Source organism: Nesoenas mayeri (assembly GCF_963082525.1).
Source record: "Nesoenas mayeri genome assembly, chromosome: 1".
Classification (NCBI taxonomy): domain Eukaryota; kingdom Metazoa; phylum Chordata; class Aves; order Columbiformes; family Columbidae; genus Nesoenas; species Nesoenas mayeri.
Window position 1 is genome coordinate 1,385,044 of NC_137541.1, and position 13,254 is coordinate 1,398,297.

At 60.7% G+C, this 13,254-nt stretch overlaps 1 protein-coding gene across 1 annotated transcript; it reads left to right on the top strand.

Annotated features, from left to right (window-relative positions):
• Positions 1 to 1,866: 1,866 nt before the first annotated feature.
• Positions 1,867 to 11,093, top strand: OPN1SW (opsin 1, short wave sensitive; the record flags this gene model as incomplete). The annotated part of the gene is made up of 5 exons (XM_080363310.1): positions 1,867 to 2,212; positions 5,801 to 5,969; positions 7,190 to 7,355; positions 8,718 to 8,957; positions 10,971 to 11,093. 5 exons carry the CDS (start codon positions 1,867 to 1,869, stop codon positions 11,091 to 11,093), a joined length of 1,044 nt encoding a protein of 347 aa, XP_080219436.1.
• Positions 11,094 to 13,254: the final 2,161 nt, after the last annotated feature.

A 13,254-nucleotide genomic window follows, 5' to 3' on the forward strand; every position in this document is an offset into this window, starting at 1 on the left:
GGTGTCGGGGTGCGGGGGGGGCGGCTGAGGGGTGCAGGGGATGTGGGGGAGTCAGGGGGATGGGGAACACCCCCCGGAAGCGCACCCCCCTGTAATGCACCCCAATAACGCACATCCCCCTCCCCCAAGTGCACCCTCCTAATCCATGTACCCCCCAACCAGACACCCCCCAACAATGCACCCCTCGAAATGCGCCCCCTCTTTCCCCAGCAATGCACCCCCCCGGTAATGCACCCCATTAACGTACGTCCCCCCCCAGCAATGCTCCCCCCGCCCCGAGGTTATACCTCCCGAAATTGCAACCCCCCCTTGGAATATCCCCCTCTACAGTGCCCCCCCAAGCATGCTACCCCAAAAGGACCCCCCGCCAAGCCCCAAACTGCCCCCGAGGTGCCCCCCACACACCCCCCGGCCACCCCAGGCTCCCCCCATCCCACGGGGTCCCCCCCGGGCAGGACCCCCCCCACACACCCAGCACAGAGCAGGGGACAATAAACGGTGGGTGACACGGGGTGTCCCGTGGGGTTGTGGGGGCACCCAAGGGTCCTCGAGGGGGGGTGTCACTTCATTGGGGGACCCCAACATCCTCCTGTGGGCCCCAACTTCCCCTTAGGGTCCCTAAACCCCCTGAGACCTCCCCCAGACCACCCCAGGTCACCCAGGTCTGGGACACCCCAATGTCACTAAAGCCAACCTTGGCGTCCCCATGTGTCCCTGGGGACCCCAGACACCCCCTAGGGGACCCCAAATCCGCCACCCAGGGTCACCCAGCGCTGGGACAACCCAACATCACCAAGACCAACCTTGGGGGGTTCCCTGTGTGTCCATGGGGACCCCAAACCCCCCCCCCCAGGGACCTGACCCCCCTCGAGACCCCAACCCTCTTCTGGGGACACCAAACCTGCCTTCGGGACCCCAAAAACCTCCTTGGGGACCTCACCACCCCCCTGGGGCACTCAGATCTGGATCACCCCAACATAACCAACACCAACCTTGAGGAGTCCCCCTAGGGGACCCCAACCCCCTACCCAGGGTCACCCAGGGCTGGGACACCCCAGCATCACCAAGACCAACCTTGGGGGGTCCCCATGTGTCCCTGGGGACCTCAACCCCCCTCCCTTGGGACCCAACACCCCTTGAGACCCGAATCCTCTTCTAGGGACATCAAACCCCACTTGGGGACCCAAATTATCCCCCCTCAGGGACCCCAAATCCCCCCACCCAGGTCTGGGACACCCCAACACCACCAAGATCAATCTTGGGGGGGTCCCTGTGTGTCCCTGGGGACCCCAGACCCCTACTGAGGACCTGACTCTCCTGGAGACCCCAACCTTCTCCTGGGGACCCCAATCTCCCCCTTCAGGGACCCCAAATCCCCCCATCCAGGTCTGGGACACCCCAACATCACCAAGATCAATCTTGGGGGGGTCCCTGTGTGTCCCTGGGGACCCCAGACCCCGACTGGGGACCCGACTCTCCTGGAGACCCCAACCTTCTCCTGGGGACCCCAATCTCCCCCTTCAGGGACTCCAAACCCCCCCACCCATGTCTGGGACACCCCAACATCACCAAGACCAACCTTGAGGGGTCCCCATGTGTCCATGGGGACCCCAAACCTGGTCTGGGTGGCTGTGGGGGGGGCTTCCCCCCCCCAAATCCTGGCAATCGGCTCGGCCCGGCTTAGCGAGGCTGCTTAGACCCTGAGCCCGGCTTAGCCCCCCTTAATCCCCATGTTTGCCCCGGGATGAAGCCTTGATCCCCCCCAGAGCCCTTAAGCGGCTTTGGGGCGCGCAAGGTATATCAGAGGGGGAGGGCAGGGACCTCCGCGTCCCCCCCGTGCGTCCCCCCCACCGAGGTGCCACCACCATGTCGGGTGACGAGGAGTTCTACCTTTTCAAGAATGCGTCCTCGGTGGGACCCTGGGACGGTCCCCAATATCACATCGCCCCCGCTTGGGCCTTTTACCTCCAAACCGCCTTCATGGGCTTCGTGTTCCTGGTGGGGACCCCCTTCAACGCCATCGTCCTGGTGGTCACCATCAAGTACAAGAAGCTGAGGCAACCGCTCAACTACATCCTGGTGAACATCTCCTTCAGCGGCTTCATCTCCTGCATCTTCAGCGTCTTCACCGTCTTCGTCTCCAGCTCCCAGGGTTACTTCGTCTTTGGCAAGGACATGTGTGCCTTGGAGGCCTTCGTGGGGGCCACCGGAGGTAGCGGGGGGGGACGTCACCATGGGTTGGTGGGGCTGGAGGGATTGGGGTGATCACCACATCGTGGTGGGGCTGGAGAAGCTGGAGTGACCACCATGGGCTGGAGAAGTTGGGGTGATTACCACGGCTGGAGCTGGGGTGACATTGGTGAAGCTGGAGAAGCTGGGGTGACCACCATGGGCTGGAGAAGTTGGGGTGATTACCACGGCTGGAGCTGGGGTGACCATGGTGAAGCTGGAGAAGCTGGGGTGACCACCATGGGCTGACAGAGCTGGATGAGTCGGGGTGACCACCATGGTTTGGTGGGGCTGGAGGGGTTGGGATGATCACCACATCATGGTGGGGCTGGAGAAGCTGGGGTGACCACCATGGGCTGGAGAAGTTGGGGTGATTACCATGGCCGGAGCTGGGGTGACCATGGTGAAGCTGGAGAAGCTGGGGTGACCACCATGGTTTGGTGGGGCTGGAGGGGTTGGGATGATCACCACATCGTGGTGGGGCTGGAGAAGCTGGGGTGACCACCATGGGCTGGAGAAGTTGGGGTGATTACCATGGCCGGAGCTGGGGTGACCATGGTGAAGCTGGAGAAGCTGGGGTGACAACCATGGGCTGACAGAGCTGGATGAGTCGGGGTAACCACCATGGTTTGGTGGGGCTGGAGAGGTTGGGGTGATCACCCCGTCATGGTGGGGCTGGAGGAGCTGGGGTGACCACCGTGGTCTGGTGGGGCTGGACATAAGGTTGAGCATCATGGTTTGTGGTGGGGTGACACCACCATGGGCTGGAGGAGTTGGGGGGACCACCACATTGTGGTGGGGCTGGAGGAGTTGGGGTGATCATCATGGGCTGGAGGAGTTGGGGTGATCAGCATGGCTGGAGCTGGGGTGACCATCTTGGTTTGGTGGTCCTGGAGGAGCTGGGGTGACCACCATGGGCTGACAGAGATGGATGAGTTGGGGTGACCACCATGGGCTGGAGGAGTTGGGGTGATCAGCATGGCTGGAGCTGGGGTGACCACTATGGTTTGGTGGGGCTGGAGGGGTTGGGGTGATCACCCTGTCGTGGTGGGGCTGGAGGAGCTGGGGTGACCAGTATGGTCTGGTGGGGCTGGACATAAGGTTGACCATCATGGTTTGTGGTGGGGTGACACCACCATGGGCTGGTGGGGCTGGAGGGGTTGGGATGATCACCACATTGTGGTGGGGCTGGAGAAACTGAGGTGACCACCATGCTCTGACAGAGCTGGATGAGTTGGGGTGACCACCATGGGCTGGAGGAGCTGGGGTGGCCATCATGGTTTCGTGGGGCTGGAGGGGCTGGGGTGATCACCCCATCATGGTGGGGCTGGAGGAGCTGGGGTGACCACCATGGGCTGGAGGAGATGGGGTGATCAGCATGGCTGGAGCTGGGGTGACCATCATGGTTTGTGGTGGGGCTGGAGGAGCTGGTGTGACCACCATCGTTTGATGGAGCTGGATGAATTGGGATGACCAGCATGGGCTGGAGGAGTTGGAGTGACCACCATGGTTTGGTGGGGCTGGAGGAGTTGGGGTGATCAGCATGGCTGGAGCTGGAGTGACCATCATGGCTTGGTGGTGCTGGAGGAGCAGGGGCAACCACCATGGTCTGATGGAGCTGGAGGAGCTGGAGTGACCATTGTGGTCTGGTGGAGTTGGGGTGACCACCATGGCCTGATGGGGCTGTCCATAGAGTTGATCATCATGGCTTGTGGTTGGGTTGTAGGTGAAGGTGACCACTGTGGTCTGGTGGGGCTGGAGAAGCTGGGGTTGCCATGGTGGTCTGGTGGGGTTGGGGTGACCACTATGACCTGATGGAGTTGGAGGAGTTGGAGTGACCACCGTAGTTGGAATTTGGACAACGACCATGGTTTGGTGGGGCTGGAGGAGTGGTGGTTGACTAACTTGGTCTGGTGGGGCTGTACATAAGGTTGACCATCATGGTTTGTGGTGGGGTAACACCACCACGGTCTGGTGGGGCTGGAGGAGTTGGAGTGACCAAATGTGGCTGGATTTGGGGTGACCACCACGGTCTGGTGGGGCTGTGGATGGAGATGATCACCGTAGTCTGGTAGGGCTGCACGTCGGGTTGACCATCATGGTGTGGTGAGGCTGGAGGTGGGGGTGACCACAGTGGTCCAGTAAAGCTCTAGGAGTTGGGGTGACCAATGTGACCTGATGGGGCTATAGATAGGGTTGACCACCACAGTCTGGTGGGGCTGGAGGTAGGAGTGACCACCGTGGTTTGGGGGGCTACAGCTGTTGGGGTGACCAGCTGTGGTCTGGTGGAGCTGGAGTGACCATTGTGATCTGGTGGGGCTGTACATAGGGTTGACCATCATGGTTTGTTGTGGGGTTGTAGGTGGAGGTGACCATCATGGGGTGGTGGGGCTAGAGGTGAGGGTGACCATCGCAGTTTGGTGGGGCTGGAGGAACTGGGGTGGCCACCATAGTTTGGTGGGGTTGGAGGAGTTGGGTTGACCACTATGACCTGATGGGGCTGGAGGAGATGGGGTGACCACCATGGTTTGGTGAAGCTGGAGGAGATGGGGTGACCACCATGATTTGGTGAAGCTGGAGGAGATGGGGTGACCACTATGATTTGGTGGGGTTGGAGGAGCTGAGGAGATCACCATGGCCAGATTTGGGGTGACCACCATGGTGTGGTGGGGCTGGGGGACTTGGGTTGACCACTATGGCCTGATGGGGCTGCAGGTGTTGGGGTGACCACCATGGTTTGGTGGAGCTGGAGGAGCTGGGGTGACCACCACAGCCAGAGTTGGGGTGACCATCGTGGTCTGTGGGGCTACAAGTAGGGTTGACCACCATGTTTTGGTGGGGTTGAAGGAGCTGAGGTGATCACCGTGGCCAGAGTTGGGGTGACCACCATGGTTTGGTGGGGCTGGAGAAGTTGGGGTGACCACTATGACCTGATGGGGCTGTAGATGTTGGGGTGACCACTATGACCCGATGGGGCTGTAGGTGTTGGGGTGACCACCATGGTTTGGTGGGGCTGGAGAAGTTGGGGTGACCACCATGGTTTGGTGGGGCTGGGGGACTTGGGTTGACCACTATGACCTGATGGGGCTGTAGGTTTTGGGGTGACCACCATGGTTTGGTGGAGCTGGAGGAGCTGGGGTGACCACCACAGCCAGAGTTGGGGTGACCATCGTGGTCTGTGGGGCTACAAGTAGGGTTGACCACCATGTTTTGGTGGGGTTGAAGGAGCTGAGGTGATCACCGTGGCCAGAGTTGGGGTGACCACCATGGTTTGGTGGGGCTGGAGAAGTTGGGGTGACCACTATGACCTGATGGGGCTGTAGATGTTGGGGTGACCACTATGACCTGATGGGGCTGTAGGTGTTGGGGTGACCACCACAGTTTGGTGGAGCTGGAGGAGCTGGGGTGACCACCACAGCCAGAGTTGGGGTGACCATCGTGGTCAGTGGGGCTGCACATAGGGTTGACCACCATGGCTTGTGGTGGGGCCGGAGGTGGAGGTGACCACCATGGTGCGGTGGTGGGAGTGGCTGGACCTCAGGCTGATGTCCCCATGGTGTGGTGTCCCCAGGGCTGGTGACAGGTTGGTCCTTGGCCTTCCTGGCCTTCGAGCGCTACATCGTCATCTGCAAACCCTTTGGGAACTTCCGCTTCAGCTCCAAACACGCCCTCATGGCGGTGGTGGCCACCTGGGTCATTGGCCTCGGCGTCGCCCTGCCCCCCTGGTTCGGCTGGAGCAGGTGGGGACATGGGGGACAAAGGGGAACAGGGTGGGACACAGGAACAGGGGGGACATGGAGGACACAAGGGGGACACAGGGATGGGGGGGACATTGGGGACAGGGAGACAAGAGGGGATGCAGGGGCAGGGGGCTGAACGTGTCCAGGAGTGGTGGTGAGGTCGTGAGGGTGCCATGGGTGACACAGGGGTGACATGGGGTGATACAGGGTGACATGGGGTGACACAGGGTGACATTGGGTGCCATAGGGGTGACACATGGGTGATATGGGGTAATACAGGGTGGCATGGGGTGACACGGAGGTGCTATGGGGTGACACAGAGGTGACACAGGGGTGAATATGGGATGACACAAGGTGACATAGGGTGCTATGGGGTGACACAGGGTGACATTGGGTGCCATAGGGGTGACACAGGGGCGATATGGGGTAATACAGGGTGGCATGGGGTGACACGGGGGTGCTATGAGGTGACACAGAGGTGACACAGAGGTGACACAGAGGTGACACGGGTGAATACGGGGTGACACAAGGTGCCATGGGGTGACACAGGGTGCTATGGGGTGACACAGGGTGACATTGGGTGCCATAGGGGTGACACATGGGTGACACAGGGGTGATATGGGGTGATACAAGGTGACACAGGGGTGAATACGGGGTGACACAGGGTGATATTAGGTGCCATAGGGGTGACACAGGTGTGACACAGGGGTAATACAGGGTGGCATGAGGTGACACAGGGGTGCTATGGGGTGACACAGAGGTGACACAGGGGTGAATACAGGGTGACACAAGGTGCCATGGAGTGCCATGGGCTGACACAGGATGCAATGGGGTGACACAGGGTGACATTGGGTGCCATAGGGGTGACACAGGGGTGATATGAAGTAATACAGGGTGGCATGGGGTGACACGGGGGTGCTATGAGGTGACACAGGGGTGAATATGGGGTGACACAAGGTGCCATGGAGTGCAATGAGGTGACACAGGAAGCAATGGGGTGACACAGGGGTGATATGGGGTGACACAGGGTGGCATGGGGTGACACGGGGGTGCTATGAGGTGACACAGAGGTGACACAGGGGTGAATATGGGATGACACAAGGTGCCATGGGGTGCAATGGGGTGACACAGGGTGACACTGGGTGCCATAGTGGTGACACACGGGTGACACAGGGGTGGTGAGGGTGACACCAGGCAGGAGGTGACGGCCGTGTCCCCAGGTACGTCCCCGAGGGGCTGCAGTGCTCCTGCGGCCCCGACTGGTACACGGTGGGCACCAAGTACAAGAGCGAGTACTACACCTGGTTCCTCTTCATCTTCTGCTTCATCGTCCCCCTCTCCCTCATCATCTTCTCCTACTCCCAGCTGCTCAGCGCCCTGCGGGCCGTGAGTCACCGGGGGACAACAGCGGGGACAGGGACAGGGACATGGCGGGGACATGGTCAGATGGTGGGAGGGAGGGAACGTTGGAGGGATGGAGAGATGGAGGGATGAGGGATGGAGGTTTGGCTGGAGGGGTGAATGGAGAGATGGGGAGATGGAGGGTGGGCAGGATGGAAAGAAGGAGAGCGGGAGGGATGGAGGGATGGTGAGATGGAGGCATGGAGAGATGGAGGCATGGAGGGATGGAGGCATGGAGGGATGGTGAGATGGGGGATGGAGGATGGAGGGATGGTGAGATGGATGGATGGAGGATGGAGGGATGGTGAGATGGGGGATGGAGGATGGAGGGATGGAGGGATGCATGAGGAAGGGCTGGAGAGATGGACAGATGGATGGATGGGGGATGGATGGACTGATGGACAAAAGGATGGATGGACGGATGGATGGACTGATGGACAAAAGGACAGATGGATGGATGGACGGATGGATGGACTGATGGACAAAAGAATGGATAGCTGGATGGATGGACTGATGGACAAAAGGATGGATAGCTGGATGGATGGACTGATGGACAAAAGGATGGATAGCCGGATGGATGGACCGATGGATGGACGGATGGATGGGTGGAGGGATGAACAGATGGATGGAGGGAGGGACGGATGGACAGAGGAATGGATGGGGGATGGGTGGACAGATGATGAACAGATGGATGGAGGGACGGATGGGTGGATGGGGGATGGATGGATGAAGGGATGGACGGATGGAAGGACAGGTGGATGGACAGGTGGATAGGTGGAGGGATGGACAGATGGATGAAGGGATGGATGGATGAAGGGATGGATGGATGAAGGGATGGATGGATGAAGGGATGGATGGATGAAGGGATGGATGGAGGGATGGATGGATGGACGGAGGGATGAAGGAATGGATGGATGGACGGAGGAAGGGATGGATGGATAGATGGATGAAAGGATGGATGGACGGACGGATGGATGGACAGAGGGATGAAGGAATGGATGGATGGATGGAGGAAGGGATGGATGGATGGACAGATGGATGAAAGGATGAATGGACGGATGGATGGATGAAGGGATGAATGGCTGGACAGAGGGACAGCTGGGTGGATGGATGGACAGACGGATGAAGGGATGGATGGATGGATGGATGGATGGATGGATGAAGGGACAGATGGATGAGGGGATGGATGGCTGGACAGAGGGACAGCTGGGTGGATGGACGGACAGATGGCTGGACCGACGGCTGTGTGGGCGATCAGCTGGGTGCCGGGAGCCCCGGGGGCGGTGCCGGTGTCCCAGCCGGTGTCCCAGCCGGTGTCCCAGCCGGTGTCCCCTCGCGCTGGCGCAGGTGGCGGCGCAGCAGCAGGAGTCGGCCACCACGCAGAAGGCGGAGCGGGAGGTGTCGCGCATGGTGGTGGTGATGGTGGGGTCCTTCTGCCTCTGCTACGTCCCCTACGCCGCCCTGGCCATGTACATGGTCAACAACCGCAACCACGGCCTGGACCTGCGCCTGGTCACCATCCCCGCCTTCTTCTCCAAGAGCTCCTGCGTCTACAACCCCATCATCTACTGCTTCATGAACAAACAGGTGCCACCGCGCCGGGGGACACGGGGACACCCGGGTGCTGGGGAACCCTGGGACACACAGGCCATGGGGACATCCAGGGACACGTAGGCAACAGGGACATCCAGGCAACAGGGACACCCTGGGACACACGGGCCATGGGGACATCCAGGGACACCTGGGTGATGGGGACATCCAGGGACACACAGGCCATGGGGACACCCCAGGACATGTAGGCAACAGGGACATCCAGGGACACCCAGGCAACAGGGACACCCCGGGACACACGGGCCATGGGGACATCCAGGGACACCTGGGTAATGGGGACACGCCAGGACACACACGCAACAGGGACATCCAGGGACACCTGGGTGATGGGGACATCCAGGGACACCTGGGTGATGGGGACACCCCGGGACACACAGGCAACAGGGACATCCAGGGACACCTGGGTGATGGGGACATCCAGGGACACTTGGGTGATGGGGACACCCCGGGACACACAGGCAACAGGGACATCCGGGGACACCTGGGTGATGGGGACATCCAAAGACACCCAGACACTGAGGACATTGAGGGACATCTAGGCACTGGGGACATCCTGGGACACCCAGGCAATGGGGACAGACAAGTGATGGGGACAGTCAAGGACACACAGCCATGGGGACAGCCCAAGACACCCAGGCGATGGGGACACCAGGGAAATGGGGACATTCCAGAACACCTGGGCAATGGGGACATCCAGGGATTACACACGGGTATGGGGACACCTGGGCCATGGGGACACCTTGGGACACCTGGGCAATAGGGACACCTGGGGACATCCAGGGACACCTGGGCGATAGTGGGACACCTTGGTGATTGAGACACCCAAGCACTGGGGACATCCAGGGACATCCAGGCACTGGGGACATCCCAAGGATGCCTAAGGACATCTGGGGACCAAGGGTGTCCAGGGACACTTGGGGACCAGCGTCATCCAGGGACACCAAGGGACCACAGATGCCCATGGGGCAGGGACACCTGGTGACAAGACTGGGGACATCCTGGGAGTGGGGACACAGGGACATGTGAGGACAACAGAGAGTGAGGGACACTTGGGGACCATGGATGTCCAGGGATGTCCAGAGACTGAGGACACTTGGTGACAACAGACTGGGGACATCCTGGGAGTGGGGACACCAGGGGATGGGGGATGATGGTCGGGGACACCTGGGGACACTTGGGGACCATGGATGTCCAGGGATGTCTGGGGACAGAGGACACTTGGTGACAACAGACTGGGAACATCCTGGGAGCAGGGACACCAGGGGATGGGGGGTGATGGTCAGGGACACCTGGGGACACTTGGGGACCACGGATGTCCAGGGATGTCCAGGGACCAAGGACACCTGGTGACAACAGACTGGGGACATCCAGGGAGGGGGGACACCAGGAGATGTTTGGGATGGGAAATGATGGAGGGTGAAGGACGCCCAGGGACACCTGGGGACACTTGGGGACCACAGATGTCCAGGGACAGAGGAAGGACACTTGGTGACAACAGACTGGGTACATCCTGGGAGCGGGGACACCAGGGGATGGGGGGTGATGGTCAGGGACACCTGGGGACACTTGGGGACCATGGATGTCCAGGGACCAAGGACACCTGGTGACAACAGACTGGGGACATCCAGAGAGTGGGGACACCAGGAGATGTTTGGGATGGGAAATGATGGAGGGTGAAGGACGCCCAGGGACACCTGGGGACCACAGATGTCTGGGGACAGAGGACACTTGGTGACAACAGACTGGGGACATCCTGGGAGCGGGGACACCAGGGGATGGATGACAACAGAGGGTGAGGGACACCAGGGACACCTGGGGACACCTGTGCCCACCCAGACCCACCTCCAGCATCCCCAAGGACACGAGACACGGCTGATGTGCCACCGGGGCTGGGCTGCACCTCCCATGGCGGGGACGGGGGACACCTGGGGACACTTGGGGACACGTGGGGACGCCCCGGCTGAGCTGTCCCCGTGTCCCCGTCCCCAGTTCCGCGCCTGCATCCTGGAGCTGGTGTGCGGGCGGCCCATGACGGACGACTCGGACGTGTCCAGCTCGGCCCAGCGCACCGAGGTCTCCTCCGTGTCCTCCAGCCAGGTCAGCCCCAGCTGAGGGACCCCAGCGTGGGGCTGCCCCACAGCTATGGGGCTGCCCCCCGACTTGTGGGGCTGCCCTGGGGGCTGGGGTCCCCACCTCGGCCAGCCCTGGGGTGTAGGGACAATAAACCAGCGACGTGCTCGGAATGTGAGAGCCTGTGTGACCCACAGATGTGGGGCGGGATAGGGGGCTTGGGGGGGCTCACATGGGGTGGGATGGGGGTCCTGAGGAGGCTTGGTACCATGGTTATGGGGCAGGATGGGGGTCCCGGGGAGGTTTCAGCCCCATGGATATGGGAGAGGGGAATGAGAGTCATGGGGTGGGCTCAGCCCCACAGATATAGGGCAGGATGGGGGTAGCTCAGCCTCACACTTATGGGGAGGACCGGGGTCTCATGGGTGGTTCAGCCTCACGGCTATGGGGCAGGATGGGGGCCCCGGTAGGGGGGCTCAGCCCCAAGGCTATGGCGTAGGATAGAGGTCCCATGGGGGGCTCAGCCCCACAGATATGGGGGGAGATGGGGTCTCATAGGAGGCCTTGGCCCCATGGATATGAGGGGGGACACAGGCCCATGAATATGGGGCAGGATGGGGGTCCAGGGGGGGCTCAGCCCCACGGATATGGGGGCAGATGAGGGTCTCATAGGGGGCCTTGGCACCATGGATATGAAGGGGGACACAGGCCCACGAATACGGGGCAGGATGGGGGTCCAGGGGAGGGCTCAGCCCCACGGATATGGGGCAGAATGGGGGTCCAGGGGGGGCTCAGCCCCATGGAGATGTGGCAGGATGGGGGTCTCGGAGGGGACGACGCTTCGCCCCATTGCTATGGAGGGAATGGGGTGGCTCAGCCCCACAGATATGGGGCAGGATGGGGGTCCTGTGAGGGGCTCAGCCCCATGGCTTTGGGGCAGGACCCCAATGCTGGGGGTGGTCACCCCCTGCCCTTCCCACTCAGCCCATTTTTGGGGTAAAACCAACCAAATCCTGGCCCAGGGGGTGACTGTAAACGGGTTTATTGAGGTCCCGGTTACACCAAAACCGCTCCAAACGCACCCAAAATGAGCCCGGCCCGAGGGGGACACGGGCGCCGTGACCCCGGGGGGACATCGTTAGTGTCTGAGGTCGTTAACGCCGCGGAAGCGCTCGCTTGGGGGGGGAGGGGGGGACAAGGGGCTTTGCCGCGTGCGCAGGAGCCAAATTGGCCGTTTTTCAGCCCAAATCCGGCGGCAGCGCCGGGATTGGCCCATTCCGCGGGAATTCACCCCAAAAATGCAGCGTCCTCAGGCAAAATCGCTTTCCTGGGGGGGACGTCGTGGGGCTGGGGGTGACAGCGTGGGGCTGGTGGCACTTGGGTCACCCCCAGGGGTGGTTTGGGGGGGAACAAAGGGGGAAACAAAGGGGGAAACACAAAGGGGGAGAAGGGAGCAAGTGGGAAGGGAGGAGGAAATGAGGAGACAAGGAGGAAACGAGGAGGAAGAGAGCGGGAAGTGCAGATGGAGAAAGGAGCAAGTGGGAAGTGAGGAGGAAATGAGGAAACGAGGAGGAAGAGAGCGGGAAGTGAGGAGGGAGTAAGTGGGAAGTAAGGAGGAAATGAGGAGACAAGGAGGAAACGAGGAGGAAGAGAGCGGGAAGTGCGGATGGAGAAAGGAGCAAGTGGGAAGTGAGGAGGAAATGAGGAAACGAGGAGGAAGAGAGCGGGAAGTGAGGAGGGAGAAGGGAGCAAGTGGGAAGTGAGGAGGAAATGAGGAAACGAGGAGGAAGAGAGCAGGAAGTGAGGAGGGAGAAGGGAGTAAGTGGGAAGTGAGGAGGAAAGGAGGAGACAAGGAGGAAATGAGGAGGAAGAGAGCGGGAAGTGAGCGGAGAGGGAGGAGGAAGCAAGAGGGACGCGAGTGGGAAACAAGTGGGAAGTGAGGGAGAAGTGAGGAGGAAATGAGGAGGAAGGAAGTGGGAAGCAAGAGGGGGCTGAGCCAGAAATGAGGAGGAGACAACGAGGAAACAAGGAGTGAGAAGAAAGTGGGAAACCAGGGGAAACAAGGTGGAAATGAAGAAACAAGGAGGAAATGAGGAAGCGAGGAGGAAATGAGAAGGAAGGAATTGGGAAGCAAGAGGGAAATGAGGATGAAACAAGGAAGTGAAGGATGAAACAAGGAGGAAATGAGGATGAAACAAGGAGG